The 19,869-nt window shown below is 41.0% G+C and overlaps 3 protein-coding genes across 9 annotated transcripts; 2 read left to right on the forward strand and 1 right to left on the reverse strand.

Annotated features, from left to right (window-relative positions):
- Positions 1 to 2,574: 2,574 nt before the first annotated feature.
- Positions 2,575 to 6,328, forward strand: trmt61b (tRNA methyltransferase 61B). Of its 4 annotated transcripts, none has more exons than XM_052085770.1 (7): positions 2,575 to 3,538; positions 4,388 to 4,490; positions 5,132 to 5,322; positions 5,428 to 5,519; positions 5,776 to 5,978; positions 6,047 to 6,115; positions 6,205 to 6,328. In XM_052085770.1, exons 1-7 carry the CDS (start codon positions 2,747 to 2,749, stop codon positions 6,237 to 6,239), a joined length of 1,485 nt encoding a protein of 494 aa, XP_051941730.1. In that variant the 5' UTR covers positions 2,575 to 2,746; the 3' UTR covers positions 6,240 to 6,328. The 4 variants fall into 4 exon arrangements, with proteins under 4 accessions (XP_051941730.1, XP_051941729.1, XP_051941728.1 ...); XM_052085769.1 differs by having other exon boundaries at positions 5,776 to 5,977; positions 6,040 to 6,115; XM_052085768.1 differs by lacking the exon at positions 6,205 to 6,328 and having other exon boundaries at positions 6,047 to 6,196.
- Positions 6,329 to 6,738: 410 nt separating this feature from the next.
- spdya (speedy/RINGO cell cycle regulator family member A) lies at positions 6,739 to 12,375 on the reverse strand. 2 transcript variants are annotated; one of them, XM_052085849.1, is made up of 7 exons: positions 12,198 to 12,375; positions 10,690 to 10,934; positions 10,567 to 10,625; positions 10,405 to 10,490; positions 8,527 to 8,698; positions 8,062 to 8,371; positions 6,739 to 7,184 (listed from the first exon to the last, which is right to left on the reverse strand). In XM_052085849.1, exons 2-7 carry the CDS (start codon positions 10,898 to 10,900, stop codon positions 7,141 to 7,143), a joined length of 882 nt encoding a protein of 293 aa, XP_051941809.1. In that variant the 5' UTR covers positions 10,901 to 10,934; positions 12,198 to 12,375; the 3' UTR covers positions 6,739 to 7,140. The 2 variants fall into 2 exon arrangements, with proteins under 2 accessions (XP_051941809.1, XP_051941808.1); XM_052085848.1 differs by lacking the exon at positions 12,198 to 12,375 and adding an exon at positions 11,660 to 11,933.
- Positions 12,376 to 14,307: 1,932 nt separating this feature from the next.
- On the forward strand, positions 14,308 to 19,614 carry pcare1 (photoreceptor cilium actin regulator 1). 3 transcript variants are annotated; one of them, XR_007966498.1, is made up of 3 exons: positions 14,308 to 17,969; positions 18,754 to 18,853; positions 19,076 to 19,614. XR_007966498.1 is itself a non-coding variant. In XM_052085670.1 (2 exons), exons 1-2 carry the CDS (start codon positions 14,641 to 14,643, stop codon positions 19,197 to 19,199), a joined length of 3,453 nt encoding a protein of 1,150 aa, XP_051941630.1. In that variant the 5' UTR covers positions 14,310 to 14,640; the 3' UTR covers positions 19,200 to 19,614. The 3 variants fall into 3 exon arrangements, 1 of the variants encoding a protein (XP_051941630.1); XR_007966499.1 differs by having other exon boundaries at positions 18,754 to 18,848; XM_052085670.1 differs by lacking the exon at positions 18,754 to 18,853 and having other exon boundaries at positions 14,310 to 17,969.
- Positions 19,615 to 19,869: the final 255 nt, after the last annotated feature.

Consider the following 19,869-nt stretch of genomic DNA (forward strand, 5'->3'; position numbering starts at 1 on the left):
AAATGAAATCGAACAAAAAGGATGCTCCCTCGTAATAAATGATACATCAAAGCCATCCTGTTCTTGGAGGAGTAGTTCAGTTGAACTGTTCTAGAACATACAGCATGCTAATAAATCTCTGCATAAGATGTAATTTATTCTTCACTGTATCATTTCAGAAGTACTTGTAGTGAACAAGTATTAGTATTCATTAGCAGATGACTCAACATATTCTCAACAAGGCCATGTGACTTAACCACCTTTGAGCTACATACAGTACACTGTAAAAACAAGCAATGTTCTGAAAGTGGGAAACTCCTACCAATATCAGTGGGACCAGTTAGACAAGACGTCATGCAACTGTTAAATGAGTATACAGTATTTGCATTTTGGTTGCAGAATACTCACAAATGCACTTCCTGTGTTTTTTACATTTTGAAAGAAGATCAGATTGAGTGTATATCAAAAGCTACAGAACACCTGGAGAGAGTTGGCTGCTGGTCTCACTCAACTTTGAGTGCACAGTGAAAACAAGACCTCTGTATGACCCTTTGTACGGTGGCATGAATAGAGGGGAGGAATGAAGTCAGCTGAATAAGTTTCACTGTCATGAAAAAGAATGTCACACTTAGATCGAGCTTGGCTATATTAGGAGAGCATTCATCTTCTTTATTTATAAATGGGTGACTCTTGTCATTTTATGCTTCTGATTAATAAAAAACAAAGTTTTGTATCGCGTGAAGAAATGATGTAGGACTCATCAATCAGTCATGTCAAGTCGCTTGAGTTCTGAGAAATCATTACATTGAACCTTACCAGCACAAAAACAAATGTGGATAGAACAGACGTGTGTGCTCAAGTGACCAGGGATTATCAGTGAACTGTTGCATCATCATCGCGTTTAATGGAGTGTTGAGAGAGAAATCTATGAACAAAATTGTATCATGTTTAAAATTTCTGTTAATTTGGGCATGTCTGGACATACTCAGCGCAGAGGTGTCGGCTGTTTGGGCAGAGGGCCTTTTCTTGAGTCATCAGGTCAAAGCAAGGGGGGCGAACGGATGGAAAAAGGTTTGACTCAATCACAGGAATAAACGAATTGGGAACAAAGAGTTATTGAATACCGAAAGACGGTTTGGGAACAGCTGTCGCACCCAGGTGGACATTTGTCATCCGCAAAGTCTGTGACTTGTGTATTTGAGTAGATCAGATCACTACCGTGGGGCGCAGTATGCAAATCTCGGGGGCAGTGTTTTTCTTGTATTTTGCAATAAAAATTGGAACCGGCGGAGAGGGAGGGGAGTGTGTGATCATCGGGGCAACTATCATCGTTCGCTCTCAGAGTTCCTCCCGCCGATATTGAAGACAATTTTCGGTGTGTGCCGAGTCATTTCTTTAACTTTGTCTGAGAAAAACTCTGACAAGTGTTTACGAATAGGAAAAGCAAAAACAAGTGCACTCATCCAACTGTCTTCTCAATCATACTTGATGTTTTTAAACTCTAGTTTTGGAGAGGAGGAGATTACCTAAATACCAGTCAGCAAATAACTCAGATTGTCGACACTCTATTGCTGTTTCACAAAATTTCTGCACAAAAAAATATATTGGGATATATATTAATTTTTTGGCGTCATAATTCAGATTGCAGGGTATTTTGAACTGTTTATGTTTCATTTTAAGGCAGGGCAGCTTGATTTATATAGCACATTTCATACACGAGCTAACTGTGCTAATGTGCTGCATGTAATTCAAAGTACCGGTACAACTTTTAAAAGCAAATTAAGATTAAAGACACTGAAAAGCAACGTAAAGAAGTAAAAAAAGCTTTATAAAATTCTGAAAGAACATAAAGTGCAAGAACAATATTTAGGGGAAAATAAACTTTAAATACCGGTACTTTAATCATACGTATGGGTAAAAATCTGAGTTTTTAACCTACACTTGCACAAATTGACAGCGATGAAAAGCCACATTGTGGAAACAATATTTGGTGTGTTCCAGAAACCCAAAATAAAATGTGTAGCGACAGATTGTGAACCACCACCACCTCCTCCCCTTTGTCGCGTACCGTCAGGCGGGTGGGCGGCGGGGTGTGTGATCCCTGCGCTGGCCACCAGCTGGGGATCGGCTCTCTGCCAGTGTTATACATACATTTAAATTCCAAATTGGTTCATATCGAAATATACTGATCGAAAAAAAATAAAAGGAACACTTAAACAGCACAATGTAGCTCCGAGTTTTCGCTTGACGTTTTTGAGCAGTTTATATATTTTTTCTACATTTATTATTTTGTTCTGATTTCGCGAGCAGCCCGTGTTCAGAGAGTGGTCAGTTTCTCTTACTGCTCATTTTTAAAGGGTAGAAAAAATATGGTATTGTATCAGAAGGTTGCAATAACTACTTCTGACCAGCAGAAAGCAGCGCTCACTCTTTGCTGTGCATGGCCAATGAGTTGTCTCGCATTTCAGGACCAAAACAGGCTCTTGCCGGTCTCAACTGCAACACCGCCCTCTGCTGGATGTATTCGATTAAACGACTGTCGCGCATTTATGACGCCAACAAATTGCGTTTTCAAGCATGGCGACCTTCAAAACAAGTATGCCTCGGAGTAATACCTATTGCCTATTTCCTCTCTGATCGCTGATATTTTAGCAAGATACGTCGTTATGGTCAATGTAAAATGCTTTATTTGACCACATTTAGTGATTTAGGTGAGACAAAATCTACATCTTAATTCATAGTTTTTAAGTTAATCTAGTTTGACGTAATGGCATTACAAATACCCCGTGATGGACTTCTTATTTTGTCCACACTGGTACGTATTCACACAGCTCCGTTTGCGCATCACAAACACAGATACATTTTTGTAAAATTTAATTCCAGTAGACCGGGAATGAAAACGTTTTCAACAGGCTGTGTGAAATATAGCAATGATGTCAGAGATAGCTCTCAAACAAAACTCCTGAACGCCACGACCGTTGCTCGGCAATCGCAATTGTCCAGGAGGAGATCTCTGTCTCCCCTGGAGAGGATAAGCACCATGCTACCACAGGATGCACTGAGCCCTGAAGTGATGCAACTGAGAGAAGAGAACCAGCCACACGAAGAGGAAACATGTGTGGAAGAAGAACACAGTGCAACGATGTCCAAACAACAACAAAATCCTGTTTTGGATGCATGTAACGAAGCATCTTTGAAAGAATATAATTCAAACACATGCACTGTTGTGGCTGCACAGTCCGACACATCAAAGTGCCATTTTGATGCAGCACGACGGATGTTACCCGCTCTCCCACAAAAGACCACGATTGCTTACGGGGAGTTGCTAGTGGCCGAGTATCATCGAAAAGGGCGTGTGGAGTTCAAGAAGATGTTCCAGCTTCAGAATGGAACACGTTTGATGAGCAGCTGGGGGATTATCCTGCATGATGATGTTGTTGAGCAGCCTGCAGGTCACTTCCAGAGAACAAGCAGAGGGATCCCCATCTTCATACGACGTGCCAGTCTGGATGATTATGTGCTGTATATGAAGAGGGGCCCTGCTATCTCCTACCCAAAGGTATATACAAAATAAATAAATAAAAAACGGAATGTGTTACTTTTTGCTTACATGATACCAGTGGCGACTGGTCAATGTGTTCAATATTCTACCAATTGCAGCTGGTCAACAGAGCCCGCTAAGGTGCTGCTCAGAAGTCACATCGGACAAAAAGAATGAATATGATGTTAAAATAAATATTTTGCAAGTCTTATTTTTCCCCCTCGATGAGCGGGATAAATAGTGTATTTTTATCAATGAGTAAAAATGTTTCCTTTACCTCTGATTTAAGTGAAAGGTAAAATATTCAAAATTATCTATATCTATATCAGAGCTGTCAAAAGATTAAAATATTTAATCTAATTAAAAATGCAACTGTCATAATTAACTCAAATGGACTAAAAAAATTAATCGTGATTACTCACACATTTTTTATCGTTTCTGAATTTCCTTTTACATTTTTTGTCCTCTTTTCCCCCATTTTAATGCTCTCATCAACATGGAATAATGAATCAGTTCTTTATGTGCTAAATGCAAATATTTACTGAAATAACAATTTCGATTTTCAATTTTACATGAACATTTTTCACTTTTTCTCAAATTTGCTTTGAACACAGCAGTCTGTTTCTGTATGTTAGTTGAAGAATAACGAGACACCAGACACCAGTGTTCATTATGTGCCGCTGTATTCAAAACTGCCCGCCGTACAAAAAAGCGCACGCTAAACTGACAGCTCTACTATATCACTAAAGCCTAGAATTTGAACAGAGTTGTGTGTAGACTTTTCACAGTATATCGACTATATTTGCAGATGTTAAGTTGTGGATCAGACTGCTCACAGGTTGGGTGCAATCTGCTTCTAACACACAGGACGCTAGCGCAATGCTGATGATGATGGACGTCACAGAGGGAGACTGTGTGCTGGAGGCAGGCTCTGGGTCTGGAGCCATGTCTCTGTTTTTGTCTCGGGCAGGTATGCACCCACCACTGAGTCATTATTTTATGATAACATTGAGAGGGAGAGGTCGTGTCCTCCACACGCAGTGGAAAGAAGGAAGCGGTGACCGCTATTCATTGTTTGGAACATACTCACCGAAGGACCGATTTTATCATACATAACATATCCAAAGAAAAATTTGAGCTGTCCTGCTGTGGTGGAGCTCAGATGCTAGCCCGCTGCACATAAGTAAGTTTCACGACACAAATCGCCCACAGATTTACTATTTAAAACCATATTAACAATAAAAACAACAAAACTTGGCACAGAGAATAAAAGTGGTATTTCATGGCGACGTCATGGATCATCAGCGTAATTTTATTTCAGTTCAAAAAGTGAAGCTCATATTCATTGAATGCACATGAGTTTAACCACTGAAATATATTTTAACAGTTATCTCCAATATTCTAAATGATTTTATGGAGCTGGACCTGTACAATTTAGTTCTATTTCACTTTTGAGTGCAATACATTTTAATTTAATCTTGAACTCTTTTTTAAAAAACTTTTACATTGATACAATTTTTACTTATTTACGATGCATTTACAAGGGCAGTATATCTGTATTTTTTTCGATGTTATTTTCTATAAAATATAAAAGGTTGACATTTTCCTCAGTGGGCTCGAGGGGCAGCGTGCTGAGTGTTGATGTCAGAGACGATCATCTCAGAAGAGCGATGCTCAACTACCAGCGCTGGAGGGATTCGTGGCGAGCGCGGCAAGGGGAGGAGTGGCCTGATAATATCGATTTCCATCACGCTGACCTTTGTACGGCTTCATCTCTTCTCGCCCACCGGACATTTGATGCGGTAAGTGTTAAGTGTTAGAAGTGGCAGCGGTGTTTTTGAAGCAACGCTGCAGGTGCAGGTTGGGTGACGGCAAGCGTTTTACTGATTGGATTACATCCGTTGCAGGTTGCTCTTGATCTGATCAATCCACAGCTTGTTTTGCCCAATGTGATTCCACATCTGCAGCCCGGAGCCGTATGTGCCGTCTACCTCGCCAAGTGCGTACTGTATTTTTCTTCAAGAAAACCACGAGTCCACCGTGATGCACCCCATTCTCTGTTGGTCTAATTGTATTGTGTTGCACATTCATTTTGATTTTGTTCGTCATCGAACTTCACTTTTCCACATTTCTTAATCAATTATTAATTATCAATAATTGGGACTCTTGTTTACTGTCTGCCTCAACAGATTTTGTACACAGGTCACACTTTGTTCATGTTTTTTTTTGTTCCTGACCCCCCTGTGCCCTCTCAGTATAACACAAGTGATCGACCTGCTGGAAGGGCTTCGATGCTCAGCGCTCCCTTTGCTGTGCGAACGCATCTTTGAGGTTCCGATCCGGGACTGGCTTGTTGGTCCTGCCCTTCTTAAAGATGGGCGGTATTGCTCAAAGAAAGTGCCAACCCTCAATGAAGCCCCGAGCGAAGAGGGGGACACTTCAGATGAGGCAGAACAAGGTGACTTTACTGTGTTTGATTCTTATGAAATTCACAAGTCAGGTGACACCACCTGTATTCTGTTCCAGAGGAACATCCGGCCTTTGGGAGTATCCCGTACATTGCCAGACCTCACCCACAACAGTTGAGCCACTCAGGTGGGGCCGTTTTATCAGGATTTAAATTTTTTGTTATTTATTATTATTATTGATTTATAAACACGTGTTTGTTATCTTGTATTTTCCAGCATTCCTGGTGAAACTGAGGAAGTTTGTGAAATAGTTGCTCAGGTTGTTGGGAGAAGAAAATACGGGAGATCATTTTTGTTTCTGTATATGTTTGGATTGTGTAAAATAAAGAAACTGACTGAATACTTTTGGTATCTTTGGTTATTGTTCCATTACTATTATTGCAAAATATCTGGATTTGAATAATTGCAGCTATTATTTACATAGTGCCTTTCAAGGAACAAGGATGAAACAGGAGAAAGGAGAAAAATCAACGATAAGCACACTGGTCGCACACTTGACAAGAATTGCACTCACAATGCAGACATTTCCCAAAGCTGAAAAAGAGTCATTTCAATCAGTCTCAAATTGTACATCATTTGTCGAATGCAACCTCATGCGTGTGAAATCCACCCACCTACCCACTTCTGATTTAATCATTATTCATCAGTTACTTGAAAATTTGCTTTATCTCCCAAAGCCAACAAATTGGAAAAATAAAATAATCATCAAATATGCGGAAAGCTGCGAACAATTCCAAGCATAATCAAAAATACAGAATCTCAGATAGTCTTTATTGACGGTTCAAAACAGCAACATCTTAAGTATGTGACACCAACTTGAGGAATCGTGGCTTGAATTCTCTCAAACACAGGGATAATGTGTAGATATTGATGGTTGTCAAATATAATGCTGGAATCATTTAAATAAATAAATAAGATCGATAAATAGCAAGAACAGTGTAAGGAATAAATATGTTTTTCAATCATATTTGTTGTTGTTTTACAGACAACAGTTATCTTAAATGTTAAACACAATTCCAATAGTAATTCATCCACCGAATTCTATTTGTGGGCGTTGTTGGTAAACGAAGTCTGCGTCAAAGTAGAAATGCCAACACGGTGGGAGTTTGAAACAGGAAGTTGAGAACTATGCCGATGTGATCGGACACTGGACTATTCATTGATCCAGTCCGTGGAAGAGTTGGAGGATGAATTGCCTACCGGAGAGGACAGAAACATGTCAACTAATCATTGATTATATTAGGAGATAAAAATATATCACAGACTGATGGTAGTTGACAGTTTTTTCTGCTGCTTTATTTTGCTTTGGGACAACTGTGTCAAGACTCAACTGCTGTCTAAATCAAGTAAGTCCTTTTTTTATTGCACTTAAATGTATTACTGAACTGCTTCCACTTATGACTGTTGTAAATTATTCTTTATCAGATTTGTTGTTACTGCACAATAAAAGAAAAAGTCCAAAGTAGCTCAAGTTACAGGATAATAGTACAAAATCAAGGATGTCTAGGATTCATGCTACAAAATACTATGGGAACAAAACATAAAATAGCATATGATGTTTTAGTCGCTATCCATCCATGCTAAGTAACCCAAATTTTGGCAATGAATCTCTATGTGATAAAGTAGACATCTACACAAACTATTTTATTGGAGCTTGTACGTGTGTACCTAATGCGCCTGTAAAATTTACAGTAAAAAATAAATAATACCACTGTTAATCCTGTTGCAGGTCAAAGCAAAGCGGGAACCTATTTTGGCACACTTAGTAGGAGAGGGAGGCAGGATAGAGTACACCCTGGACTGATAGTTTATGTTGATATATACAGTGCAATAACTAATCCGACTAATACATGGACATGCAGCTCTGAATTCCCACTTTACGTGTTACAAAGTTCACCTGCTCTTTGATTCCAGGGAAGGAGCAATGGGCATTTTAGCTGCCTCACTAATAGAAGCTGCCTAATGTTAATTTACACTACATTAAGTTGGATATTATTATAAGATGCCTTTTTCATAGTATGCCAGCTGTATGTTAACACAAATAACAAGAGTGGCTCTGGTTAGTATACCTACCTGGTTCCTCAGGGAAGCCCAAAGAATGCTGGATTTTGTCACGAGTCTCAATGCTCTCCCTGCAAGTGGTAATGGACCTGGGTGGAGTGTTCTCCAAATTCAGCTGAGTGGCCAAAGTGCCGGGGGATTGAAGAGTGTGCCGGAGCCGCTGATTAAATGTGCTTTTGCGGTTACAGAGGGTACAAGGGACTGGAGAGGCTGTCGGTCCGCGAGGAAACCAGACTGTTAGGTCATCATCCCTGCGAGTGCCACTGTGTTGCTCTGAGCGCTCACGTTGCCACACAAAGTGAGATGGCACGATTGCCATCACCTATAAGTACAAAAACCTTCATTGAACGAGACAAGAGAAAAGGGAATCGAGGGTTGACAGCGCTTATCGTATGACATTAAATTAAAAACAGTTAATGGAAAATTTCAGACAGGAACATCATTTGAAGGTCTTGTCTGTCAATTCTGCTTGCTTACCTCTTCACAGCAGCGCTTGCTGACAGCCGCTCTGAACTTTGTGCGCACCCAGAGCTTGTCCCTCTGCTTGAGGAAATGTTTAAACTTCTTTCTCCAGGTCTTACCCAGCGCCCAAGGAAATATCTCATATTTATGTTCCTCGTCCTCTTCCTCCATGGTGTTGGCAAGATACCTACAATGTCAGGATATCAGCTGATTGTTGGGGTTCCAGCTTGCTCAGAAGTAATTTGTGGTAACATTGGGGCATACAGCTCAGACATTAAAATCACGAGGGTATCGTGTGACTTGCGTAAAGGGGGAAATTAAGGACCTGAACGTGAATGTCTGCGGGGGGAAAAAAATGTATGTACGAGGTTAATGGTCTCAGATGCCCACCTGACCTCCCACACTAATTTCGCTGAGCTGCCTCAAATATTGTAGATGTATTGTGCATAACAGCGGCCCGGTGGTCGACTGGTTAGCATGTCGGCCTCACAGTGTGAAGGTGCAGGGATTGATTCGGGCTGCAGCCTTCCTGTGTGGAGTTTGCATGTTCTCCCCATACCTGCGTGGGTTTTCTCCGGGTGCTCCGATTTCCTCCCACATTCCAAAAACATGCATGGCAGGTTAATGGAACACTCTAAATCAGGGTGCACTACGTCGATCCTGATCTACCGGTAGATCTAAGAATAGGTCCCAAGTAGATCCGAGGAGTGTCGAGGACAAAAAAAAAAAACCAACCATTTGTGACTTTGTACATGTTAGAATTTTTTTTTGTTAATGTACGCTGCACCCTAATCATCCTATCAGTCTCATTTTCACCAAAAAATATTTAAAAAATAAAATAAAGCAGGTAAATCTTGAATTTACGGTGGCACGTGATTACGTCACCGGAAGTTGTTAACGCTCAGCAGTCTGCGATCGCAGCTTGTGATCAGAGCTGTTGCGCTCTAACTTTTATCGTCATTATTCTCATTCAGAGTTTGCTTCGTGTACAACTCAACGAGGGAACGGGCAAAGAATAGGAATCTAGGAGGGCCCAGGGAAGCACTTCAAAACGGTACGTGTGAGCTACGATAGTTAACAGGCTGCAAAAGTGCATCGCATGCCTCAGTTTCTGGCTGTTTCTCATCATGGCGTGTGTGTGTGTGTGTGTGGGTGTCGGTAAGGGTAGATCCCGGGAGGTTAGTTGATCAAAAAGTAGATCGTCGGTCCAAAACGTTTGGGCACCCCTGCTCTAAATTGTTCCTATGTGCGAGTGTGAGCGCTGACGAATGTTCGTCTCTGTGTGCCCTGCGATTGGCTGGCAACCATTTCAGGGTGTCCCCGCCTATTGCGCGAGGACAGCTGGGATTGCCTGCAGCACCCCCCCCCCCTACCCTTGTGAGGATAAGCGGATCAGAAAATGGATGGATGGATGATGCACACCGATGTTAGGTTAGATTTCTTTGACACAAATAACGAGATAGATGGCGTGAGCTAGGCCGTTGTTGTGATCTTTCTTCCGGCTCAGCATCTTCCTATCTGTCTGCACTCCGACAGAGCTATCTAGTTGGAAGTAGTTAAGACCATCACATCGGCAGAGCTGCCCTCCTGCGTGTGTGTGGCTCAGCCATTATAAAGAAGAGGGACTATTTTGGACAGTTTAAACCCTCTTCCGCATTTTCAGAATAAGGCTCCATAGCTGTGCCTCGATCTTCCTGGCGTTCATTAAATAGATCAACTGAGAAAATGCCATCTTCTGGTAGTGACTGTTACTACAATACAGTATTGGGAACATTAAAGATAAAAGGACCAAGTGCAGGGTTCCTACAGAAATGTTCACAGGCAAAATCACTTTTGATTGTGCAGTTGTACCCAATTTAGTGTCTGGAGCCTGGTAACTTTCTGTGAACTTACAGTGCAATAAAAAAGTTCTTCTTGGTGTATTCTGCAATGGTCAAACTTGATCTTTTGAAGTAGACAAAAACCATGGCCAGAAGATACTGAAAAATAGATTTGAAAAGCCATGAGTTGGGCCTTTAAGATCACTATATTCTTCAGAAAAGTAGATGCTTATACCTTGTCGCTCATTTTACAGCAACAGTCCATCAATAAAAAGTCATGGATTAGATCATCATCTGAAATGAAGTTCATAATGATTCATTCGAGGATGCAATGAAGAGCAATGTGAATGTTCCTCACCAAAAAGATTTAAGTATGATGTCATTTCCTCTTGCTGAACAACAATGGTTGGTAACGGAGACCTCCCAAGGCGATACATTCCACTCCTGCAGTTGCTCTTCTTTGGTGGACACTGTTCTTCATGGTTGTTTTGGGCCCGGAGTGGGGTCTCTCTGGAGGTTATTCCACAGGAGGTGGTGATTCGGCACCACTCGGCTCTCCGTTTCATCATGCGTCTGTCTGGGTCACTCAAGATGAAAGCCAGTCTGTTGTGATAAGGACAGGAAATATTTGATGTCAATTTACATGATGAACAGTTCAGTACCATTCAAATGTGATTCACTCACAAGACGCAATAGTTTTTACATAGTGAAAATTTTTAAAAGTCTTTCACAATAATCAACATTCAATACCATTTTCAAGCAATTCTTTAAACTTGAACCCGTGATATGACATTTACAGTAATACTCATGGTTCTTGGTCAGGCTGTTTTGATTTTGTAAAACAAATTGCTAATTTACAAAACAGATGATGAAGGAATAAAGTTGGATTCCCATGTGACCTGTTCTTTTTCACCTTTATTTCAAGAACAATATAGAACCGAACCGTAGCTACATATAAAACATTTATGAACAATGCAACTTTACAGTACAGTAGCAATGTGATGTGGCCAGAAAAGGACAGCTTCCATATCTGTAACACAAGTAGTCGTCAGTGGTTACTTTCAAGCAAGTATCACTGTACTTAAATTAACCGTATTTGACATGCTAGGTTACCTCATTACCAAAATGTGCTATGTAGCAGAAAGCAGATAGATTAAGAGATAGATTACCGGTATGTTTTTGGTAGAATCTACACCGTGGATACTCCAATTAGAAGCTGCATGTTGAATCAATTTCCTCACATAACGAAATACACTACTTGCGATTTATTTGATTTTAGCAGCTAACGTTAGCTTGAAGCTAACCAAAAATTGAAGGTGTAGGTTTACCTTTCACACTTGTCAGTTTGAGACAGAATATACAGTATATTAATGAATAGAATCTATATTAGGAGAGCGGAAAGACAGACCGTTTGTTGAGCAAATCTTGATAGCCAGCACTTTTTCCAACACTGTCTTCGTACGATTGGGAATTACTGCAGTGACATCGGAGGTTTCCGCGCCACGCAGCTCGAAGGTGAGCCAGGATGCGCGCTTTGCTTGCTTTGGTGCTGGATTAAAGTAAATAGATAAATAGGGAAAGAAAGGAATTCTGACCGTTTGTAATATGAATATTGTATTGGTTAATACAATGTACAACCCCCCCCACACACACACACACACAAACAAAACAGTAAAGCAAATAAGACTCGTGACCTAAGCCCGGTACAAAATTACCAAAAAATCACATTAACAAAATAATTTTTTTAATGTCTGTCCTCTAAACGTGATTTAAATAATGACAGTCGTTATAATACTGTACTCCAGAGTGTGTATGTACAGTGTATACGATACATCCTATCAGAGAAAGCTTGTTTCTTGTCCCCACCTTAAATTCGTTCTTTTCGCTGGTTCGTTTTGACTTCTTTATAACTTCAGCCTTCGACTGCCATGGACTGATTTGAAAAGGTAAGTTACATTTTATTTCAAAATGAATGTGAATACATTGTTGGTAGTCGTCTATTGGGCTCGGGAACGCGTCATCATTACATCATGATGGAGGTCGGTTTGGCAAATGTAAACATAACAGAAGGTTTACGGTAAAATTGCTGTATACTGTATTTGTCGCATTTTTTGCAAGTCAAAAACATTTTAAAGGTAATGACATGTTTGCTTGACATGATTTGTTTAGTTATAAGAGACATAACTGTAATATAAATATTTCGAAAATATCAAAATTCACACCTTTTGTCGTATATTTATTTGCATGTACGCTGCCATGTTTTCGTTGAGCAAGGCATTCTGAGATGATGACGTAATATGGTTGCTGCCCACATAACTGCCTTCTGCTGAGCAAAGCAAAACAATTGCGAACTCCTACAAGCATCGGCGAATGGAGTCAAAATGGCACACTGCATCATTAAAATTATATAAATATTTGATAATATTTTACATTTTCCTAAAATAATTGTATTTCTATGCACAAAGAGAAAACCGACATCCGTAATATTGACTCTCTTCCTATATTCAAAACTCATCTCAAAACCCACCTATTTAAAGTTGCATATTTAGTTTAACTCATTGCTTTTTATTATTTATCTGTGGTTTTATTGCTCTTTTTGGACTGTAAACTGTCCTTGGGTGTTTTGAAAGGCGCTTATTAATAAAATGTATTATTATAAAACGGCTAATTTTATTTACAGTAATTATGCAATGGTTTTAATGATCCGTCCCTCTTGACATGAAATTGTGCACTGTGACCCTGAACTACATTGAGTTTGACACCCCTCTATCAATGAATGAATGAATGAATCAATCAATCACACTTTATTTATAAAACACACCAACACAATAAAATGCAACTCAAAATGCTTTGCATTGTAAAGATCAGGCTCATCCTGCCACTCGTCCACACAGACACACACACACATGCACACATAAAAGTGCAGTAAAAACAATAACTTCATGATATCTGGATGGGCACAGAGAATGAAAGTGAGGAAACACCATCTCAGGGAACTTTCTTTTTACCGTCTAACCTAAATAAGATCCCAGCTGACACTGGGTGAGAGTCAGGGTACCCCTTGAGCTGATCACCAGATGATTGCAGGGCACATACAGACAAACAAGCATTCACAGTTACTTTCACCTCTACAGACAATTAAGAATTGTTAAATCAGCTACTGGAATGTACTTGTATGTGTAGTCCACACAGAAAAGCCTTGTCAGTCCACCAACATGCCTCCCCCTACCAAACCAATGTTTCTTATAACAATGATGATAAATGTCAAAGATAAATAATAATTAAAACGCGTTTTCCATGGAGCCCCCATGACTACGATGAAATATTTACCCAATGCAAAGAGAGAACCAATAGGTACTCAGGGAAAATCCATTCATCCATTTACTATCCCTGGTGTGCTGCAGCCTATCCCAGCTGACTTTGGGTAAGAGGTGGCGTATATCCTGGAACTTGTCACTAGCCAATCGTAAGGCATCAGGGAAAATCCTGTAAGATTGACAGCATCTGAGTCACGACCGCCTACACTTCCTTCCTTCTCGCTGGCGCTGTAGAGCCCTGCACATCAGAAGTACATGACTTACTCTTTAACACCTGCTTAAACATCTGACCAGCATGATCACTTTTCAGCATTTCACATTATTTCAAAAATAATGATGGCATCACAACTCTTCATTTCCGGTTTTCTGTGTTATTTGTTTCTTGTAGATGTGTTTAAGTGTCGACTCTACTGCATGTAGAACTGTGTCTCACGAGGGACACTGCAGCAAAAAGCAGTTCCTTGTGTGTACTTTACATGATTGGCCAATATTTGTTATTTAACATTATTCCCTGGATTTTGTTGATTTCGCTGTGCAAATGCTTCAATCTGAAAGATATTTTTGTATGGCCTATACAAAGCTAGCTGAGGCCAACACTCATTACCCAAATGAGCTTATGTGCTTACAAGTAGGTGAGATTTATATGCTTTAACGTGACATATGTACTTGCTGCGAGGTTCACTGCAAGCCTCACTAATCCTTTCAGCTCCTTGTCCTTTGTCAGACACAGAGATGTGTACAAGAGCATGCAACAAGACTTTTCTTCAACATACCAGCGAGCTCTGGATTTATTTTTCCCATCTATGACTGCTGGAAAGGATATGTCAAAATTGACATTCATTGGATTTAACGATGTCTGTGTCATCTGAAGGAAACAGATACAGCAGAAGGCTGAAGACCTTGGATATTCTTTGGATCATTCCCCACTTGGTATACTTTTGTGATGTCATCAAGATGATGTCTGAGTAAGCTGATCATTATCAATATCCAGAATGGGATGCTCACCATCCAAAGGAAACAATTTGGTGGCTCTGGGCTCTTTGAGGCGGGGAAGAATGTTGCCCTCTGCACCCGAAGAGCAGCCCAGAGAAGCGCATTTTAAAAATGGAGATCATCATAAGTGTACTGGAGCTACTGATGGCGACACTAAAGACAAAAAGACAAGTGGACATAAACAGGTATTTCATAAGGATTTAAATATGCCACCCCAAGAAGATACATATGCAACTGTGCCTGTCCCGGAGATACTTGATAAGGACAAATTGAAGAGTCAAAGAATGGAGAACAGCACAGTGATGCAGAAAAAAGACAAAACTAGGGCCAAGCAGGGAGACCCGGACAGAAAGTTGGGAAAAAAAACAAGAAGAAGTTCCAGAGGTGTGAAAGCGCTGAAAAATAAAGAAAAGGAAATGCCGAAAATTGATTTCCCCGAGCCTCTGGTAAAAGCTCACCAAGCTGCTTATGCTTTTTTAAATCCCAGCATAAACAAATATGACATTATACTTGGTCTGCTGGAACAAGCAACTCAAACCCAAACATTTCTGCAGCCAATGGTTTCATTCATGGCTTTGCGTTTTGAAGAAATCATTCAAGCCCTGGAAGAAATTGTTGAGGAAGGAGAAAAAATGCTCAAAGAAAATGGAGAACATCTTGCTTGGCCAAGTCAATTGAAAAAGCTCTCATTTGCTGCACCTTTCAAATCTGGCACAGCTATTGAACACCCGCCTGATTTGTTGCAGCAGCTGCTTCAATACACCACACAGAGAATGCAGAATGTGAGTCAGACAGTTGGAGGAATTGGGGACTCTGCCCTGGAAGAGGCGGTGGAATACTTTGCTTCAGTCTCAGAACTTTTAGAGGAGAAGCTGAGAGTCAAGCGTGTAGTTGAGACAAGGATAATGCGACTCACATCTCGCATTGAATTGGCATCTCTTCGCAAACTTGGGCCTGAGGACTCTGCGCTCTTTAGTGAGGATAGTGGTATTGGGGCTGAAAGTGAATCTCTCACCGGATCGGAAAAGCACCATAGGCGTGTGAGTTGTGAATCTGGTGGCACGAATAGAACCGCTCCCTTCAGCCCGATGGAATCTACCTCAGTCACAGGAGGGTCGGTGAAAAAGCTTGCAAATCAAATAAGTCCAAGTGTTTCCCTCACTTCGTTGAACTCATTAGCTTCTATGTGCACAATGATGGCCAATGTGCAGGGGGACTCATTCCTGGGATCAGTCTCTTTGGATGATGGCGAGGAAGAAGATGATGAGAATTATAAGATGGATGGAGAAACTGGAAAAGGGCAACTCAGGATGAGAAAACAATCAAATTCTTCACTTGTCAATTGTGAGCAACAGAAGCCAGGGCGTCTACCCTCCAAGCGCGTAGAAAATGCGAAAAATGTAGAAATGACGATCAAAATGAAAAATGCAATAGGTGGCAAAATGCAGTTTGTTCACCCAGCAAGTGCTAGTCCCAAACCAAAAGTAGCAGGTAGTCCAAAAACGGGTAGAGGCCAAAGGACTGATGAAAAGGGAACATCTCTAAAGCGATCTCAAACAACTACTCGAAGAAGTGGGGTGAAAACAACACCCCTGGCGAAAGAGAGGCGTTCCCGTTCTGCAGAATTCTTGCGCAGCAAAGGGGAAGACCCTCCTTTGCCTGAACTGGAAAGGTCTCAGAAAAAAATAGGCCAGAAATTGCAGAAAATAAACAAAAGCAAGGAAATCACAAAGGGAGCCACAAGGACGTTATCATCTACACAAGACCAGAGAATTTCACAAGCTGCTTCTCCAAAAATGAACCCAAAATGTTCATCTTTGGAGAACGATGGCAATTTACGCGAAAGGGTAGCCCCGATGAAGTGCATTACCAAAACCTCTGGATCAACCACTAATACGGAGGAAGATGACAAGCAAAAAGATAAGGACACACAGAAAGGCCTTGTTAAAGCAACACCACCTCCCAGCCCCCCTTTGTCACCAAGGCCATCTTCAGGCCTGTGTAGAGGCAGGAATTCGGTCAAAAAACTCATAGATACCTTCAGTCAAGGGATAGAAGAGATGGACAGCCTAAAAGTTCTGGGGCCACTGAGGGGGGTACGGAAGTGTGGTGTTCCAGTGTTGCCAGGTTTAGGAAATGTCACAGCTTTCCTTAGCACTGGGAAGACGAGCTGTAGACCTCAGAGTACTTCATCTGAAAAGACGGATCCTTTAGACCTGGATAGTCTACCTCCACCCCCATTAGAAGTTTTAATGGACAATTCATTTGAAAGCATTGTTTCAGGCAGTGGAGGAGCTGAAGCGGCGATAAAATCGGTGAAATCGCCGATGGTAAAAAGGGCTGGTCTGTCCCAGCGACTGCGAGCATCAGTTAAATCTGGACCAGTGTTACCTAGCAAAGGAGGTGTGCCTAATTGTTCTAAGGGAATTTTTCCTGGTGACTTTGATAATCAAGTCACAACGACCCAGGCCATTGTCAGTCAACCTGATGTTAAGACAGACATTGACAATGTAAAAGAAAAAAAATCCTCTCTGTTGCAAGCCAGAAGAAACAGGTACTTAAAACACTCTTCAGATACACGTTCAGAGAAATCTTCAACAAATTATGAAGCGGCATGCCAATCTGCTAGTCAAGAGGACTCAACAGCTCTTCGGGAGATTGACAACCTCTTAATGGCTGGACTAAACACTACAGTCCCTCAAGTGCCTCCCTCATCTGAAACCAGTTGTCATCCACTTGCCACTTCACTGCTGTATAAGGGGCGAATTTTGCCATCTACACCGACTACTTCAAAGTCTTCCCATAGAAGACTTCCAAGTCCCCACAATTTTAAAAAGTCACCAACACCACCATCTTCAGCCACTCCCCCAGTTAACAGGAACCTCACTACTCCACCAGAAGGTCAACAAAGCCTCCCCAGTCCACCAGTTTTGCGGCATAATGTTTTCAACTCTTCATACCCTTTGAAAGCACCGTCTCCACCCGCTTCCCCAAAAGTGCAACGGTGGTCAAGAGAAAACAGCACGGAAGAATCTGCTCGGTTGACGAGTAATGCACGTTCTGTTTTCTGCCCGATTTCTGCATCCCTGTTCAAGGCCCAGCCCTTTATACCCTCTCATCTGTCTGAAGCCTGGACCACTGTTGGAGGCCCTCTTCTCTCAAATACCTGCGGCAAACGTGGCAGGTCTTCCGCGTCAGTCCGAGGACCGCAACCTTCTATTCGCCGAAGTCTTTCAGAAAGAAGACCAAGTTTGAACTTTCCACCTCAATCCCCTGTCCTCTCAGTGGCTGAGACCTGCGGAAGTGAGCCTGCAATATGCACACAGGGGTGAGATTTATTTTTATATTTTTATCTATCCATTCATTATCCGAGCTGCTTTTCTTCATGAAGGTCACAAGCATGCTGGAGCCTATCCCAGCCATCTTCGGGCACTAGTCCGGAAGACCCTAAATTGGTTGCCAGCTAGTCGCAGAATTTTTGTTTTAATCATTTTGTTATGTTTCACATACCAAATCTGGCAGTTCAGTGGTTAGCGTGTTGGCCTTACAAATGAAATGTTTACAGTTCAAATCTCATAGGTAGGTTCATTTAAGACTCTAAATTGTCCATGGATGTGAATGTTTGTGTGAGTGCGAGTTTGTCTGGATGTGGAATTAGATTAACTGATGATTAGGGTTGAGAAACGAAAACTGTTTGTTTACTTACCTAAAGATTGCATTTATCCATTCCTCTTACATCACAAATGAGTGATTTTGTCACAGGCCAGGAAGCATATTTTTAGTATCAACTTTTCCAGTGTGGACATCAAGGCAGAGGTACTCAAACATTGGCTATATTTCACATTAAAAGGTAATCCTGGAGCTGCTTGCAACACATGCAAAGCTTAAATTTCTACAGAGGGGAATACTGTACTTCCAATGGTGAGCTCTGTGTTGTAATTATAGATATTATAGTGTGATATAAAATAAAGATAGTCGCTGATGGTGTTGTGTTACACTCGCCGGACTTCTGTGCGGGCAGCATGGGATCCATTCCCACTCAGTGATGGTGTGGATGTGGTTGTGAATGGTCATTTGTCTCTACATGTCCCCTACGACTGACTGGCGACCAGTTCATGGTGTAGTCTGCCTTCCACCTGAAGTCAGCTGGTACAGGCTCCAGCAACTCCCCGCGACCCTGTTCAGGATAAATGGATGGATAAAATGAGTTGAGTAAGTCGACAAACGTCTATTGTATAATAAAAAACCCTCTATAGTTTTTATATTTTGATGTGTGGTGGTAATGGGTTAACTCTGTTACTACACTCATGTAGCGTTCGAGCACAACAAAGAGTTGCCTTTCTATTACATTGTCCTTGTGCCTCACTATCCAGGCATATAAATATTTTATTATATGTTGCAATAATACTGTATATTTTCCTCTTGTTGTTACAGACTGGATGATGAACCAGCCAGAAAAGAAGAATCATGGGGTAGCCAATCAGACCTCAGGGGAACGCCACGTTCTGCATCCCACCCAGATCTTTACATTGTTGGACAGGCCTTGCACACAGACTAAATTGGCCTGTGAAATGCCAGCAGGATTATAGATTAACAGGTTTTAGAAAGGATTTAAGATGTCGCTTCAGTGGAGTGACTAACCTTGCTGCTACTTCGACAATGTTTGCGTACATTATTTAAGCAAATGCCATTTGAGCATGATGTGCTCTTTATGTTTGAGCAAAAATCCAATTCATCAGCAACTTTTCGAAGCGAGGCTTCTTATTCATTTTAGCTCATAATACAGAAGCATCTTCGAAATGCAATGTACATTCATTTCCAATTAATTGACTTATTTTTTTAATGATTGAAAATAATGCTTAAAATCATTTTCATATACAGTACATATTCAAAATGGTTTTGATTTTAATTTTACTAATCATCTTGAGTCTATTGTACTGTGTTTATCAATAAAAATGTGCGCAATGGTCCGACCCCATCTTGATTATCTGCAGTGCCCTCCACTTGCAGATCTCCGGGTCATGCGGTGCATAATGGGTAAGGGAGTCTTTCGCTGCCAACTTTTCCTTTGCACTGTCAAAAATGTGGAGTAATATTTACTTGAAAAAAAAACCCCAACAAAACTATCGGACAGTTTTTTTTCCCACTTATAAATAGAGTTTTGAGTAAATTTGAAATGTTTCTTAAAATACTTTACAAAAGGGTTGAGGCACTGTCAGAGTTAGCAA

The sequence above is a fragment of the Hippocampus zosterae genome, chromosome 14 (assembly GCF_025434085.1).
Source record: "Hippocampus zosterae strain Florida chromosome 14, ASM2543408v3, whole genome shotgun sequence".
Classification (NCBI taxonomy): Eukaryota; Metazoa; Chordata; class Actinopteri; order Syngnathiformes; family Syngnathidae; genus Hippocampus; species Hippocampus zosterae.

Bases quoted from the DNA above. Each gene is read 5' to 3' on its own strand.
- pcare1 (XM_052085670.1), top strand. From the start codon at position 14,641: ATGGGATGCTCACCATCCAAAGGAAACAATTTGGTGGCTCTGGGCTCT. The intron at 17,970-19,075 runs GTGAGATTTATT...TTGTTGTTACAG, and splicing joins CCTGCAATATGCACACAGGG to ACTGGATGATGAACCAGCCA.
- spdya (XM_052085849.1), bottom strand. From the start codon at position 10,900: ATGATGAAACGGAGAGCCGAGTGGTGCCGAATCACCACCTCCTGTGGA. The intron at 10,626-10,689 runs GTGAGGAACATT...ACTTCATTTCAG, and splicing joins ATCATACTTAAATCTTTTTG to ATGATGATCTAATCCATGAC. The intron at 7,185-8,061 runs GTAGGTATACTA...CCTCTCCGGTAG, and splicing joins GGGCTTCCCTGAGGAACCAG to GCAATTCATCCTCCAACTCT.
- trmt61b (XM_052085767.1), top strand. From the start codon at position 2,747: ATGGCATTACAAATACCCCGTGATGGACTTCTTATTTTGTCCACACTG. The intron at 3,539-4,387 runs GTATATACAAAA...TCTAACACACAG, and splicing joins CTGCTATCTCCTACCCAAAG to GACGCTAGCGCAATGCTGAT. The intron at 5,520-5,775 runs GTGCGTACTGTA...GTGCCCTCTCAG, and splicing joins TGTGCCGTCTACCTCGCCAA to TATAACACAAGTGATCGACC.